Source organism: Salmo salar, chromosome 16 (genome assembly GCF_965601325.2).
Source record: "Salmo salar chromosome 16, fSalSal1, whole genome shotgun sequence".
NCBI classification, from domain to species: domain Eukaryota; kingdom Metazoa; phylum Chordata; class Actinopteri; order Salmoniformes; family Salmonidae; genus Salmo; species Salmo salar.
In genome coordinates, this window is record NC_138306.1 from 45,001,819 (window position 1) to 45,019,213 (window position 17,395).

The 17,395-nt window shown below is 41.0% G+C and overlaps 1 protein-coding gene and 1 pseudogene across 3 annotated transcripts; both read right to left on the minus strand.

Annotated features, from left to right (window-relative positions):
- Nucleotides 1-361: 361 nt before the first annotated feature.
- On the minus strand, nucleotides 362-2,678 carry LOC145861111 (interferon-induced protein 44-like; annotated as a pseudogene). The gene is made up of 6 exons (XR_014380912.1): nucleotides 2,579-2,678; nucleotides 2,199-2,394; nucleotides 1,764-1,916; nucleotides 1,475-1,646; nucleotides 1,270-1,370; nucleotides 362-1,173 (listed from the first exon to the last, which is right to left on the minus strand). The product of XR_014380912.1 is annotated as an interferon-induced protein 44-like (transcript).
- LOC145861110 (uncharacterized) lies at nucleotides 2,593-9,745 on the minus strand. 2 transcript variants are annotated; one of them, XM_082962750.1, is made up of 2 exons: nucleotides 3,701-4,511; nucleotides 2,593-3,230 (listed from the first exon to the last, which is right to left on the minus strand). In XM_082962750.1, the coding sequence occupies exons 1-2, from the start codon at nucleotides 4,010-4,012 to the stop codon at nucleotides 2,685-2,687; spliced, it is 858 nt and encodes a 285-aa protein (XP_082818876.1). In that variant the 5' UTR covers nucleotides 4,013-4,511; the 3' UTR covers nucleotides 2,593-2,684. The 2 variants fall into 2 exon arrangements, with proteins under 2 accessions (XP_082818876.1, XP_082818877.1); XM_082962751.1 differs by lacking the exon at nucleotides 3,701-4,511 and adding an exon at nucleotides 9,605-9,745 and having other exon boundaries at nucleotides 2,670-3,230.
- Between the last annotated feature and the right edge of the window lie 7,650 nt (nucleotides 9,746-17,395).

The window sequence follows — 17,395 nt, forward strand, 5'->3', positions numbered from 1 at the left end:
GTGAATCACACTGCATTACGCAGTAAGACCTCTGTCACCTGTCTGGAACATGGTGACAGAGGGGACATGGTGTCTAAATGAAGTAAAGCTCCTCAGTTGTAATGCAAAATGTTACCATTATTGCTATCGGCCACTAAACACTGGAAAGAAGTGGCAGCAGAAAGTAGTTGACAATTTGTATTTGAAAGTAAGCATAGTTGTCGAGGAACAGGTCAGGACCAATATAAAGGGGAACGGAAACACTGTGCTCCAAAAAACATGTTCAAACATGTTCATTCCATTGACTGTTTCTTATGTGCTCAATGTTGATTGTAATGTACTATAGTGTCAACTAACACAATGAAACATGAGGACACTACTATGATATTCAACAAAGGTAACTTTAATGGGCAGCTTTTCCAACAGCAGCACATACTATTAGCAACTTATTTTCAGTTTCATGATATACTGTCATCTAGTGGTTAAACCACAAGCAATTGCAAGCCAAATGTGAAGTGAATCCAATGTAAAAACTACATGATCTTGTACTAAGTTTAACCTCTACTTTTTCTTCAGCTGGGGTATATTCTGAGGAGCAGATTGCTGTATGAGACTATCCAAGAACTGACTATGTAGGATCAACTAGTATGCAAAGCAATCAATGAACATATGAAGAAAACCCAGGCCTTTCACCTATCCCATGTAATCCAAACAATCACAATGATGTAAACAAGAACAGAATTAGCCATGCTAGTGAACTAACTTTCTTTTTATGCCTAAATATAGATTATTTCTAGCAATTGAATAAAATATTCAAGATGTAGGCTCAATGAGGCATGTTATGTTATTCTTATCATTCTGTAGTTTTGTGTAATGGATAACTAGTCATCATAATTATGATTACGTGAACACCATAGAACAAGATATACAGAATGAGGCAGAGAGAGGGCTAAACAAGGTGGCATAGACAGGCAATACCACCACCATGCTGGGTGATCTCCTCTACTTGGTCTAGTCGTGCTACTCTTGGTCGTTGACGTCATCAAAGTAGTTGTCTGCGAAGCGGAGCATCTGGATCAGGGCGCTGAGGAGCAGGATGTCACAGCTCATGTCCAGCTCCAGCTCTTCACTGTAGTTCTTCACTGGGACAATGCAGGACATGGGTAGCCCCAGACGGCCACTCACCTCCTGGGCCTATGGGAGTCGGACACACCAAGCATTACCAAACATTACCCAAACATTTATGTGACTGTTCATGGTCATCTAATGCAGGGGGAGTGCAGAGCTCACCTTGGTCTTTATGTACTGGCTGTTGTACACGTTCCTCAAGTTGTTGGCCACACAGGGACAGGCCTCATCCACCTTGGTAAGAAGAACCAGCTGTGGGATGCCTGTGGAACAACAACCCTCCATTAGTGTCACTAACCAGGGATTGCGCTAGTATAGTCTGTATAATCCATCATCTTTAACCCAGGTTTCTCTCGGACTGACTGACCTAGCAGGTTGACCCTCCTGCGAATGGCCACCAGTTTCTCCTCCAGTTTGGTGGACATAATGGAGACTTTGCAGGTGTCCATGACGTACACCACACAGTGGATCCTTTCATGCAGTTTCACTGACTGCCGGAATCCGTGGGCATCTGCTTGCAGAGGGACTGAGGGGTTGAACTGGGAAAGGGAAAGACGAGGGGTTTGGGTCACACTGAGGAGAATCAAAGTATGTATGTATGTATGTATATATGTATGTATGTACGTAGGTATGTATGTATGTATGGTGCCCCTCACCTGGTATCTGTCTGGCACATGGCCTTTCAGAATGCTGCTGATGTCATCCACATCTAGCCCCGCCCCTGTGGCCTCCTCCATTCACATCGTGTCACACAAAATGAATGCCAGCGGTTTGCCATTGCGTCCAGCCTTAACTGAGTAGGTACGAAACTGTGAAATATAAATAATGCATCATCATTTTGTCCAGTGATGTAGGGGTAAAAAAAAAAAAAAACTTGGAAGGCAAACTAATCACCAGTTGCGGTGGAAAAACTAATGCTGCCTACACATTCAAAAGGTGGGTAGACTGTTGAGCAAAAAAAAAGTAGGTAAACTGTGTTTACCCTCCACTACACCACTGATTTTGTCCACATAAATATGATGACATTCATTCAAATTGTTGAAGCAGAGACAAAAAAGAAGACCAGTTGTTTAACATGGTAGACCACATACCTGAGTGGTCAGACTGGTTCCAGAGCTGCCCGATATGGCCTGGCTGGTCACATGGCCTCGGAAGATGGAGTTGACAGAGTTGAAAAAGCTGGACTTTCCAGCGCCGACTGGGCCGATGAGTAGAACTCTAGCCTGACCCACAGAACTGATCATGGGCCTGTAGAGCTTAACAGAGTCCATCAGCTCCTTTCTCCTCCTGTGGAAAACAAGAACCTCAATTTAATATGCAAATGCTTTAATGTACTGTACTCATCAATCGTATAACATTCAGTATATGTGGCCCATGTGAGAATCACATGATGCAATTGTAGTCAAAACATTAACACAGGCATTACTGCATCACAAAAAATAAATGATGGTCATTTCTGTTTGGAGCTTACTCAGCTTTCCAAAGAATTGTCCTCCATGGCTTTTCGATGATGTTACCACCTTCTGTTAAAAAATATATATATTTATTTAATCATATGCACAATAAAAAAATACACATTAAAGAGAGAAGAGAATTGATTCTACACTCACCTTCCACTTTACACTCACCTCACACTCAGTTAGGTTAAGGTTATTGCCATGCATTTCTGCAGCATTGAAGTTGTAGTAGTTTCCTGGAATGCTGATCACTGTAGCGGTGTTAGCGTTCATTAACAACAAAGCCTCCCCAAAGTAAGGGCCAGTTGTGTTATGCATTTTGACCGCATATTGGGCATTTGTGACAGGATACCTGACAGGATTTCTACCAGTTAAACTGAACAAAAAGGCTTTGTCATCCTGTATGTACTGGCCTTGCTTGGCTACATCATGATCTTTACTTGTGTAGCCTCCAAAAACAAACCCTGTGGAGTTATATCCTACAGAGACTGTGGGACCTTGGTGGTCACATTTCTGGTGAAAGGCTGCTCCTGTGTAGCCATATATACTGGCCTTGAACAGCAGGCTGAGTTTGACGTTTCCCAGTAAGGAACACAGCTGTTTCTCCTGTTCCTGGGTCAGTTTGTGGTTCATGGTGGGGATCACGTTGGTCTCAGTAGGGGTGGTCTGAGGAAAAACACAAATGAGTAGTGATGCACCGATATGACATTTCTGGCCGATACCGATATTTTCCTTGTCAAAAACCTGATACCTATAACCATTATTAAAAATTTTTGCGGCCTTTTAAGCATTTTAGTACAGTAAAATAGTTGCACACACACACGGACACAGCGGTCTAAGGCACTGCATCTCAGTGCAAGAGGTGTCACTACAGTCCCTGGTTCAAATCCAGGCTGTATCACATCCGGCCGTGATTGGGAGTCCCATAGGGCAGAGCACAATTGGCCCAGCAATGTCCGGGTTTGGCCGGGGTAGGCCGTCATTGTAAATAAAAATGTGTTCTTAAGTGACTTGCCTAGTTAAATAAAGGTTACACACACACACACACACACTCTGACCAAAAAGTTATTTTGTTGGCATTTACGCATGTCCCCATTACCAGTAAAACATAATCAAAACCTATTTCTTTCACTTACTCGCTGTGCTGTTTCGTCGTTCAGTCGTTTTATTCTCAACCAGGATTTCATCATACATGTCAAGCAGTGAAGTTTCAGGTCTGTCTGTCCGTGGCCTCTCTTCCTCGGTGTGCATTTCCATCTTGTCCAGCTGTGTATGTAATATTTCACGTAAACCCTGTTTCTTGTCTGCATCGAAGTAGCGGTCCTTGTACATAGCATCGAACATGGTGGCGACACAGTAAAGAGAGAATGCCACCGAATCGCTTGTTCACAGCCTGTGTCGACAGTTTTGTTGAGCAGGCGTTTCAATGCCATGACAGAGGGTATCATGTCTGCTGCAGGCGCAGTTGATTAGCTTATTTCTCGAGTCAGTTGTTCGAATAGAGCTAGCTAGTATGTTCATGTTTCTATGTTCCAAACATGTTCTCAAATGCCATTGAAATGGCAGCAGCGGTATGACAACCAGCATACTCTTGAGCATACAATACGACCTCCCTCAGTACGAAATCCTCGACGACCCACTGTGCTGTCAGACTCAGCATGCTCATGGAGCTCATGCTGGTCCAAATGTCAGTCGTGAAGCTATTACTGTGTAACTCTGTTAGGACAACTTCTGAAAAATAGCGCACTTGGTAGTGTGTACCTGTGCTTGACCAATCGGTGAAAGCCAACATCACCCATGACAGAGAACGGTTGATTGTCAAGAGCAATGAATTCCATTATCTTGGCGTTAATGGATTTTGCATTTTTAGTTGTTGTCTCGCTGAAATGTTCCTACTCTTTCAAATGGCTGCTTCACTTGTTGACTGCTCGATCCACCCAGCAGACATTGTGGGCTAGGGTAGGAATGCTGTGCTGCACATGTAGCGCAACATTTTACGTGGCGACATTACATAATGTACCTACGTTATATAAGTATGCACGTCAGCTTTGACATCGGTTTTGCACATCGGTGTTAAACATCGCTCGATATGGTCACCGATATATCGTGCATCCCTACAAATGAGATCAAATTCTGACATAAGACCCTAATGCTTCATCTGGAGTTTTATCACATTTACCCAGCTAACAACAAACGTTCCCACAACTTTAGAGAATGCGCCTAATGTTTTCATAGTAATGTTCCAGTGACGTGCAAGGACGGTTTTCAAGAGACCATTCCCTTAATGTCAACCAGAACTAACCCAGAACGTCGTTACCATGTTCTCAAAATATTCAATATTAATGTTCTAGACATGTTTCATGGGAACTCTGTGTCGTTTTCTGAGGTTTAGTAGAACATTCCATCAACGTCCCATAAACTTACATAGAACATGGTTGCCATGTTCTCAGAATATAAGATATCAATGTTCTAGAACAGGGGTATACAACTGGGGGCCGCAGCGGTACAGCATGGAGTCGTAAAAAAATGATTTACAGTGCATTCGGAAAGTATTCAGAACCCTTGACTTTTTCCACATTTTGTTACGTTACAGCCTTATTCTAAAATTGATTTAAATAGATTTTTTTCTTCATCAATCTACACACAATAATGACAAAGCAAAAACCGGTTTAGAAATCTTTGCAAATGTATATATGATATATAAAAAAAAGTAAATATGACATTTACATAATTATTTGACCCTTCACTCAGTACCTTGTTGCAGCACCTTTTGGCAGCGATTACAGCCTAGAGTCTTCTTGGGTATGACACAACAAGCTTGGCACACCTGTATTTGGTGAGTTTCTCCCATTCTTCTCTGCAGATACTCTCAAGCTCTGTCAGGTTGGTTGGGGAGCGTTGATGCACTGCTATTTTCAGATTTCTCCAGAGATGTTTGATCGGGTTCAAGCCTGGGCTCTGGCTGGGCCACTCAAGGACATTCAGAGACTTGTCCCGAAGCCACTCCTGCGTTGTTTTGGCTGTGTGCTTAGGGTCGTTTTCTTGTTAGAAGGTGAACCATCGCCCCAATCTGAGGTTCTTAGCACTCTGGAGCAGGTTTTCATCAAGGACCTCTGTACTTTTCTCCGTTCATCTTTGCCTTGATCCTGACTAGACTCCCAGTCCCTGCAACTGACAAACATACCCACAGCATGATGCTGCCACCACCATGCTTCAACATAGGCATGGTGCCAGGTTTACTCCAGACGTGATGCTTGGCATTCAGGCCAAAAAGAGTTCAATCTTGGTTTCATCAGACCAGATAATCTTGTTTCTCGTGGTCTGAGAGTCTTTAAGTGACTTTTGCCAAATTCCAAAAGGGCTATCATGTGCCTTTTACTGAGGAGTGTCTTCCGTCTGGACACTCTACCATAAAGGCCTGATTGGTTGAGTGCCGCAGAGATGGTTGTCCTTCTGGAAGGTTCTCCCATCTCCACAGAGTAACTCTGAAGCTCTGTCAGAGTGACCATCTCACTGACCAAGGCCCTTCTCCCCCGATTGCTCAGTTTGGCTAGGCGGCCAGCTCTAGGAAGAGTCTTGGTGGTTCCAAACTTCCATTTAAGAATAATGGAGGCCACTGTGTTCTTGGGGACCTTCAATGCTGCAGACATTTTTTGCTACCCTTCCCCAGATCTGTGCCTCAACACAATCCTATCTCGGAGCTCTAGGGACAATTCCTTCGAACTCATAGCTTGGTTTTTCTCTGACATGCACTGACAACTGTGGGACCTGATTTAGACAGGTTTGTGCCTTTCCAAATCATGTCCAATCAATTGAATTTACATCAGGTGGACTCCAGTCAAGTTGTAGAAACATCAAAGATGATCAATGGAAACAGGATGCAACTGACCTCAACTTTGAGTCTCATAGCAAAGGGTCTGAAAACTTACGTAAATAAGGTATTTCTGTTTAAAAAAAGTGTTATCTGTTTTCACTTTATCATTATGGGGTATTGTGTGTAGATTATTTAATACATTTTAGAATAAGGCTGTAACGTAACAAAAATGTGGAAAAAGTCAAGGTCTGAATACTTTTCGAAAGCACTGTATATATACACTACATGACCAAAAGTATGTGGACACCTACTCTCATTCCAACATCTCATTCCAAAATCATGGGCATTAATATGGAGTTGGTCTCCCCTTTGCTGCTATAACAGCCTCCACTCTTCTGGGAAGGCTTTCCAATAGATGTTGGAACATTGCTGCAGGGACTTGTTTCCATTCAGCCACAAGAGCATTAGTTAGGTCGGGCACTGATGTTGGGTGATTAGGCCTGGCTCGCAGTTGGCGTTACAATTCATCCCAAAGGTGTTCGATGGGGTAGAGGTCAGGGCTCTGTGCAGACCAGTCAAGTTCTTCCACAACGATCTCGACAAACCATTTCTGTATGGACCTTGCTTTGTACACGGGGTATTGTCATGCTGAAACAGGAAAGGGCCTTCCCCAAACTGTTGCCACAAAGTTGGAAGCACAGAATTGTCTAGAATGTCATTGTATGCTGTAGCATTAAGATTTCCCTTCACTGGTACTAAGGGGACTAGACTGAACCATGAAAAACAGCTCCAGGCCATTACTCCTCCACCAAACTTTACAGTTGGCACTATGCATTGAGGCAGGTAGCATTCTCCTGGCATCCGCCAAACCCAGAATTGTTCGTCGGACTGCCAGATGGTGAAGCGTGAGTCAGCACTCCAGAGAACGCGTTTCCACTGCTCCAGAGACCAATGGCGACGAGCTTTACACCACTTCAGCCGACACTTGGCATTGCACATGGTGATCTTAAGCTTGTGTGCGGCTGCTTGGCCATGGAAACCCAACTCAAGGAACTTCCGACTAACAGTTCTTGTGTTGACGTTGCTTCCAGGGGCAGTTTGGAACTCAGTAGTAAGTGTTGCAACCGAGGACAGACGGTTTTTACAAGCTTTAGCGGTCCCTTTATGTGACCTTGTGTGGCTCATCAGTAAGGCCATTCTACTGCCAATGTTTGTCTATGGAGATTGCATGGCTGTGTGCTCGATTTTATACACCCGTCAGCAACGGGTGTGGCTGAAATGGCCAAATCCACTAATTTGAAGGGGGGGGTCCAGATACTTTTGTATATATAGAACTGATGCGCATCCAGAAATAACAGCAATAAAGCAGTGGAAAACTACTTCAGGCGCACTAGAGTGAATTAGATACATTCACTCAGAGGTGGTTTAAACTGCATTCTAATGTCAACTTTAGTTATGAAAAATCGTATCAAGTCAAAGTTTTAAGCATGCTCAGTTGTTCTTCGGTCTCGAGCGCTGCGCGAATGAATTTGAAATGGAAGTTATGGAACTCCCTTGCGTGCTTCTGTTATGGGGAAAAAGTCCACAATAAAACTGACATGATACATTTGCATCTGTTGGCCATCAAGTAGCCTATTAATTTATATGCCATAGTAGGCTACCATTTGATACAATACATATGTTGAAATGACATTTCACTGGAGTCCTTGCAAATCAATTTGTGCCACTTGTGTAGCCTTCCTGAAAATGGCAAACATATTGAATAAATAGCCTATAACTTCTATTGTTTTATCCTTGTGTTATTATGCAATGATTAACAGCCATGTTTAGTTCATTAAATTGGAAGTTATCAATAGCGATCATGGTCACATCGCAATCGCTGCTCAGCTGTTGTTAGAATGCATTCGACTTAGGTAACAGTCAATCAGATTTAGCTACAGGTAATAAAACAAACACTGGCTGTTGATGACGAGCATATATTCAGTTCATATCCATATTATGAATATTTCATTCAGTGATATGAAATTACGACCCTATTCAGAACAAGAACTTCTTACTCGAAATCGCATCGCTATATTCATGTTGAATAAATGAGTCTGTCAATTTGAACTAAGTAAGCTGCTAAATCGTTCAGTTTGCCAACATCTTGCCTTGGTTACTGTAGGCCTATCGGGGCTATAGGCTACCTACAATCATAAATCCAGATTTGAGTCAGTAGCATAGGCCATATGCCTATTGAAATGGCAAGTAAATCTCTCAAATATACAATTTATAACTGTTTGTAGTCTTAACAGCTGGCACAAATTAAAGGCACAATTGCCAGAAAATAGCCTAACGTGATTTTTGAAGTTCGTCCAAGTGTTTCTTTGCAGAGATTTCAAGATCCTCTGTCCAACTTTTATCACTCACTCTGATTTTTACCTTGTCAGCTCGGAGATTCGATCCAGCAACTTTTCGGTTACCGGTCCAACGCTCTAACCACTAGGCTATTACATGACATTAGCTCCGCAATAATAATAATTTTGATGGGAAACATTAATTTGGCTTCTTGTCGTTAGAAATTACGTCGTTATTACGTCTTAATTACATCAATAACTTCACGGGGAAAGGGTTTATTGGATAAATATGGCAAGAATTGCTTGTTTTCAGACTTTCTGGGCAGGTTTTGATGGGTCTTTTGAATTTGACATTTTAACTGGACCTGGCAACCCTGGGTGGTGTTTAACCCCAAGCCACCCTAAACACCTGTGGGATTCTGTAAACTTGATATTTTGAGTTTGTTGAAACATGCAGATGTCGAATTCATTATATTTTACATTGTTTCACCAAAGTAAACAGTCTGTGCTCATTCTGACTGTCTGATAAGAGCAATAGACTGATACATGATCAGATGCTATGTGAAGAGCTTAACTATCACTTTCACCACGCCCTTTCCTTCACAGTGGCCAGGATAAATAAACGAAACTAAACTGAATTTGGCACACGCAAAAACTGTTTAGTTGTTTTTGTTACAGAGAAAAATTCAAACATTTCAAATAGATTAATAACAAAATCACAACAAAATGGTGTTTGCATTGGCATGCTGCTAATTTTCAAAATAATTGTCAACCTAAAGACAGCAGGCTTGGCACAAATAAGGATTATCCACATGAACGGGTCAAAATATAAAGTTATTAATATCAGAATTAACTAGCTAAAAACGTCTTCAAAGGAATGCAACACTCACCTGAAAATGCTCGTTCACGGTTCTTGAGTACGCAAAAAGGTACTGCAGCAGAGAGGAAGAGACTAATGGAGAAGTTTTACTCCACCCAAAATCTGTCCACGAAAAACGAAAATAAACCAACGTAGTGAGGATTTTTTTTATGGATGTCAATGAATGAGTGTCAAATTTGTTCAACCAAAAAAATGAATTGCTAATTTGCTAAGTGAGACTTATTTGATCTAATATACGTTTCGTGGTTAGATTGTTATGAATGCACTGATATAAGTGGAAGCACGTGGCATTTTGGCAACTTGGAAAAAAACAACTAAGGTTATATCAGGGTTGTGCTTGTTGTCATAGATATGGGTAGAGGACTCATGGATATAACACTTTTAAGCATGGATTTACATTTTAGGCATTTTAGCAGACGCTCTTATCCAGAGCAACTTACAGTAGTGAATACATTAATTTCATACATTAATTTATGCATTTTTTGTACTGGCCCCCCGTGGGAATCGAACCCACAACCCTGGCGTTGCACACACCATACTCTACCAACTGAGCCACAGGGAATGGACACTGCTATTGAGGGCTTCCACCAATTTTAAGTATTCAACTGGGTGGGGGTTCCTTTGAGTTGGGAGCAATCAGCCAATTAAGAATAAGTAAATTAACTACTTTAAGATGGAGAATCTCAATGGCGCTGCCCTTGCTAGTACAGACACTATAATTGCACAATTATAAAGATGACTCCTCTATCAATATCTATGGCCTGTTGTTCACACATATCTACCCTCTCATTGATTTAGAATGGTGCCAACTGATCTTGCCTCTTCCCGCATTCCTATAATCTTTGAGGACATGTTTTTCGATCGTTAGAGCAGTCACTTGACTATCTTGTCAATATAATAGACAATCTTTAGCTTTACTGAACAACAAGTTGAAAAACAGGGAGGGTTGGGTCAAATCAAATAACATTTTATTGGAAGGACAGATTTCCACGGTCCAATACCCATTGCTCATGTTTCTTGGCCCAAGCAAGTCTTTTGTTCTTATTAGTGTACTTTAGTAGTGGTTTCTTTGCAGCAATGAAGGCCTGACTCACATAATCTCCTCTGAACAGTTGATGTGGCTGTTACTTTAACTCTGTGAATCATTCATTTGGGCTGCAATTTCTGAGGCTGGTAACTCTAATGAAGTTATCCTCTGCAGCAGCGGTAACTCTGGGTCTTCCTTTCCTGTGGCGGTCCTCATGAGAGCCAGTTTCATCATAGCTCTTGTTGGTTTTTGCGACTGCACTTGAAGAAACTTTCAAAGTTCTTGAAATTTTCCGCATTGACTGACCTTCATGTCTTAAAGTAATGATGGACTGTCATTTCTCTTTGCTTATTTGAGCTGTTCTTGCCATAATATGGACTTGGTATTTTACCAAATAGGGCTATCTTCTGTATACCAACCCTACTACATGATTCCATATGTGCTATTTCATAGTTTTGATGTCTTCACTATTATTCTACAAAGTAGAAAATACTAAAAATAAAGAAAAACCCTGGAATGAGTAGGTGTGTCCAAACTTTTGACTGGTACTGTATGAAACAGTAAGAGTAAATTAAATGTCATGAACATGTGTGCATTTTGAGCACAGTGTTTCCCTGTTCCCCTCTATATTAGTCCGAACCTGTTCCTCTACTAGGCTACTCCGCTTACTTTCAAATATAAACTGTCAACTACCTGAAGTTCAACTTTCTGCTGCCATTTCTTGCCTGTGTTTAGTGGCCTATAGCAAGAATGGTAACATTTTGCATTACAACTGAGGAGCTTTAACTTCTCTTGTAGACTGACTATGTCCCTTCTAGGACAGGTGACACTTAACAGAGGTCTTACTGTGTAGTGCGGTATGGTTCCCTGTCCTTGCCCGAGAGAAGGAACACAACAAGCACTCTTCAAATGAAGTCGCTGCAAGACCAGAGATCCATTGGTGAAATGCAAACCCTCTCCCAACGTGTAACTCATATCTCCTATATGAAAACAGGAATTAAATATAATAAAAATCAAACATGTATGAAAATTCCATAACGTGTCAGAAGTCCAGTTTCGATTGTGACACAGAGAAGAAAATAATACATATACAGTAGCTGCTGCTAGAGGGATCCAAAAGACTAGTTTTGGGCCAAGGTGACTTCATTTAATCTGATCTTTGTTGATAGACTTACAAAATATCCTTGTGACATAAAAAAATGTCAGTGGCAATAGGACCATAGAATAAGTTTCTGTTTTGCTGACGTTACTACCCTACCTCAAGAAGACAGTGCAGCGTTGGTGCCTTTATATCAAACCAATGCCTTGAAAGCAGATTACCTGCGTCTGCCTGATCCTGAAGTGGTGCAAGAAAGCTCTTGTCCCAGTGATACATTTTCTTGTCACGTGCACAAGTACAGTGAAGTGCTTTTTCCTTGCAAACTCTTTCCCAACAATGCAGTAATCAATATTCATAGTACTTTAAAATAATGTAAAGTAGAACAAAAACATGTAAGAAATAGAAATAAGAAGAAGGCGAGAAAGTAAGTATGCCATTTACAGGGTCAGTTCCAGGGTCAGTGCCAAAACCATATTTACAATGTGCAGGGATACTGGAGTGGTAGGGGTAGATATGTATAGAGGTAACTTGACTAGGCATCAGGATATATGATAACTTTGACAGCATTGGCTTGGCAGCTCCTCTCTTTGTGTTTGGGCCAGCCTCTGTTCTCATTATCTCCTGTCATTCGCCTGGCCAAAAATAGAGACTGATACACTACATTATTTTGTTTAGTCAAACCGGTTCAGGGACATGACAAAGTACTTGCTCACTAAAAGGGACATTCAAGCATTGTTTATGTTATTGTGACCTATTCACGAATATTGGTGTGCTATCTGTGTGCTAGGCTTTTCACGACTGTATTGGTGTGCTATATATATATATATATATATATAATAATACATATACAGTAGCTGCTGCTAGAGGGATCCAAAAAACTAGTTTTATACAGTTGAATTCGGAAGTTTACATACACTTAGGTTAGGTTAGGACATCTACTTTGTGCATGACACAAGTAATTTTTCCAACAATTGCTTACAGACAGATTATTTCACTTATAATTCACTGTATCACAATTCCAGTGGGTCAGAAGTTTACATACACTAAGTTGACTATTCCTTTAAACAGCTTGGAAAATTCCAGAAAATGATGTCACGGCTTTAGAAGCTTCGGATAGGCTAATTGACATGATTTCAGTCAATTGGAGGTGTACCTGTGGATGTATTTCAAGGCCTACCTTCAAACTCAGTGCCTCTTTGCTTGACATCATGGGAAAACCAAAAGAAATCAGCCAAGACCTCAGAAAAAAAATTGTAGACCTCCACAAGTCTGGTTCATCCTTGGGAGCAATTTCCAAACGCCTGAATGTACCACATTCATCTGTACAAACAATAGTACGCAAGTATAAACACCATGGGACCACGCAGCCGTCATACCGCTCAGGAAGGAGACGCGTTCTGTCTCCTAGAGATGAACGTACTTTGGTGCGAAAAGTGCAAATCAATCCCAGAACAACAGCAAAGGACCTTGTGAAGATGCTGGAGGAAACAGGTACAAAAATATCTATATCCACAGTAAAATGCGTCCTATATCGACATAACCTGAAAGGCCGCTCAGCAAGGAAGAAGCCACTGCTTCAAAACCGACATAAAAAAAACAGACTATGGTTTGAAACTGCACATGGGCACAAAGATCGTACTTTTTTGAGAAATGTCTTCTGGTCTGATGAAACAAAAATAGAACTGTTTGGCCATAATGACCATCGTTATGTTTGGAGGAAAAAGGGGGAGGCTTGCAAACCGAAGAACACCATCCCAACCATGAAGCACGGGGGTGGCAGCATCATTTTGTGGGGGTGCTTTGCTGCAGGAGGGACTGGTGCACTTCACAAAATAGATGGCATCATGACGAAGGAACATTATGTGGATATATTGAAGCAACATCTCAAGACATCAGTCAGGAAGTTAAAGCTTGGTCGCAAATGGGTCTTCCAAATAGACAATGACCCCAATCATTCTTCCAAAGTTGTGGAAAAATGGCTTAAGGACAACAAAGTCAAGGAACTGGAGTGGCCATCACAAAGTCCTGACCTCAAACCCATAGAAAATTTGTGGGCAGAACTGAAAAAGCGTGTGCGAGCAAGGAGGCCTATAAACCTGACTCAGTTACACCAGCTGTCAGGAGGAATGGGCCAAAATTCACCCAACTTATTGTGGGAAGATTGTGGAAGGCTACCCAAAATGTTTGACCCAAGTTAAACAATTTAAAGGCAATGCTACCAAATACTTATTGAGTCCATGTAAACTTCTGACCCACTGGGAATGTGATGAAAGAAATAAAAGCTGAAATAAATCATTCGCTCTACTATTATTCTGACATTCCACATTCTTACAATAAAGTGGTGATCCTAAACGACCTAAAACATGGAATTTTTATGAGGATTAAATGTCAGGAATTGTGAAACTGAGTTTAAATGTATTTGGCTAAGGTGTATGTAAACTTCAGACTTAAACTGTATATATATACACATGTCATGTCTTTGGCTATGCCGGATTAAGTGATATGACATGCTATTCTATAAAATAATTTCTCTGTAATTAATATTACCTGATTAAGCTAATCAGGTGAATGTAATTAACTAGAAAGTCGGGGCACCACGAAATAATGTTTATAGAGCTGTTATCTTCCGAATAAACTCTTAAAGACCTAGTAATCTGCATCAATTGCAGTCAATATTTAATCGTCACTTTATTCAGTCTCATCTGAAAGTTGTAAATTCTTGGTTATCTTCATGAAACCTGGCTAACAAGTTGAATCAGCAATACAAAATTTGGTTTAATTATTTATTTACTAAATACCTAAATAAATCACACAGAATGGATCATGCATTGATTACAAATTATGTCATAAAGAAATGTCCCTGGTGGACGGAACAGATGCGACGTCTGGTTACACAAAAAGAGGGGGTTGGGTTTGAGTGAAAGAGTGGGAAGACTGAGTAACAAAGGGGAAGCTATGCTATCGTAAATACAGAATCTTATGCATTCTAAATAACCACCCATTTGAAAAAGGAGAATGCAATAAATATTTACTGTGAGCTGCGCTTCGGTAGATTGGTCGTCAATGGAAGGCCGGTTTGTCCTTTATGGAGAGCGTGGTAGAATGAATACTCTGTCCGTCCTCTCCTAGCCCACGTTTAGCGACTGCTGCTAACTCAACGGCTAGGAGGTATCACTTCTGGAGTGAATAAGAGTTCAAAGTTCATACCAAGTTGCCATACTTTTAAGCTCATGCTATATTCTGGCTGGTATAGTCGAAATTCATCCTTTTGGCGTGTTGCCGTCATATTCACATTGAAATTCGATGCTAATTTCGTTAGATTCTTGCTGAGGGTGGCTTAGTTCTGTAGGTGGTCTTTGTCCTTTCAACGTGGGGACCTCAAGTCCACACGTCCTTGGAACAGGTTATTATCTGAGCCCTTTTAACATAGAACCGTCACCCTAACGTCCTCGGAACAGAAAGTTACATTTTCGTCAAGGGCTTTATATAGGAGGGGAGAGAAGGGTGTGTTTCATAGTTTATAACCAATGTCTGTTCACATGGGCAGGGCCACTGAGTTGAGCATAGTTCCCTCATGAAAACCCAATTCTCTTATTTGGAAGCTAAAATTACATTTCATCTTTTCACAAATAGTTTCATATTTAAACATATAAATTGCACAACAATTCCATGTGATTCTGATAACTAGAATGTGTAGACTTTCCAAGATACAGTTTATGTCGTCCTATCATCAGTAATAATGTCTTAGACGCCAACTGATCTGGCATCATATTCATTTAGTACCAAATCATATTTTCAGCTGGTTGGATTACTGAAATGTGGTTCCGTTCCCATCTTTTGATGTCACCAGACTCTCTCTCAATGAGAAAATACATGGTTTATAGGCACTAAAGTCATTTAAAAATCTAAACTGGGTTTTTGGAAAAGGTACATTTCTTAAGTCCAGTGAGAAGAACAGTGTATAATTTTCAATAGTCACATCGGTAGAATAGAGAGAGGAAAAAGGGGAAAGGTATTTATGGGGGTCATAAACCTCCCCCACTCAGGCCAAAGTCATGACACACACTACTGTTCAAAAGTTTGGTCACTTAGAAATGTCCTTGTTTTTGAAAGAAAAGCAATTTTTTTGTCCCTTACAATAAGATCAAATTGATCAGAAATAAAGTGTAGACATTGTTAATGTTGTAAATGACTACATAGGCGTACAGAGGCCCATTATCAGCAACCATCACTCCTTTGTTCCAATGGCACGTTGTGTTAGCTAATCCAAGTTTATCATTTTAAAAGACTAATTGATCATTAGAAAACCCTGTTGCAATTATGTTAGCACAGCTGAAAACTGTTGTTCTGATTAAAGAAGCAATAAAACTGGCCTTCTTTAGACTAGTTGAGTATCTGGAGCATCAGCATTTGTGGATTCGATTACAGCCTCAAAATGGCCAGAAACAAAGAACTTTCTTCTGAAACTCGTCAGTCTATTCCATGCCAAGAAACGGAATATCTTGTACTATGCTGTGTAGTACTCCCTTCTCAGAACAGTGCAAACTGGCTCCAAACAGAATAGGAAGAGGAGTGGGAGGCCCCGGAGCACAACTGAGCAAAAGGACAAGTACCTTAGGGAGTATAGTTTGAGAAACAGACACCTCACAAGTCCTCAACTGGCAGCTTCATTAAATAGTACCCGCAAAACACCAGTCTCAATGTCAACAGTGAAGATACGACTCCAGGATGCTGGCCTTCTAGGCAGAGTTGCAAAGAAAAAGCCATATCTCAGACTGGTCAATAAAAAGAAAAGATTGAGATGGTCAAAAGAACACAGACACTGGACAGAGGAACTCTGCCTTGAAGGCCAGCGTCCCGGAGTCGCCTCTTCACTGGATTCGAACCAGGGTGTCTGTAGTGATGCCTCAAGCACTGAGAAGCAGTGCCTTAGACCGCTTACTTGTGCAAATAAGATATTTCTGTATTAATTTGCAATGAATTTTCAAAAAAATCTGCAAATATGTTTTCACTTTGTCATTATGGGCTATTGTGTGTAGATGGGTGAGAAAAAACATACATTAAATCCAGTTGGAATTCAGGCTGTAACACAACAAAATGTGGAATATGTCAAGTGGTGTGAATACTTTCTGAAGGAACTGTAGCTTAATACCTTTGCCATCATTCACTTGCTTCTGAATGTATTCGGAAGCATCTATTATGCCTTACAAAGGGTTTATTGGGGCTTAAAAGATGTAGTTCATTTAAAGTCGGAACTTGTCTTACTATCATTAACTTTTTTTATTCAGGTCACATGTTCTTCGAGGGAAAAACTAAGAGGACTTGACGGACATGCAAACCGATCATTTCTGAAATGTTTAAAATTAGGTTACGGTAGGATTAGGGATAGGTTAGGCTGGGGTTAGGGTTAGGTTTAAGGTAAGTAGTTCTTGATGCATCCACGTACAGTACAAATTATCAATGAACCCACAGGGTATAATCCCAAATCCGTAAACACGGGCACCCTCATAGATATCATCCTAACCAATTTGCCCTCCAAATATACCTCTGCTGTTTTCAACCAAGATCTTAGCGCTCATTGCCTGCATCCGTAATGGGTCTGCGGTCAAACGACCACCCCACATCACTGTCAAACGCTCCCTAAAACACTTCAGTGAGCAGGCCTTTCTAATCGA

Excerpts from the sequence above, each read along its gene's own strand:
- LOC145861110 (XM_082962750.1), bottom strand. The coding sequence starts at position 4,012 with ATGATACCCTCTGTCATGGCATTGAAACGCCTGCTCAACAAAACTGTC. Across the intron at positions 3,231-3,700 it reads ACGACGAAACAGCACAGCGA|ACCACCCCTACTGAGACCAA; the intron begins GTAAGTGAAAGA and ends GTTTTTCCTCAG.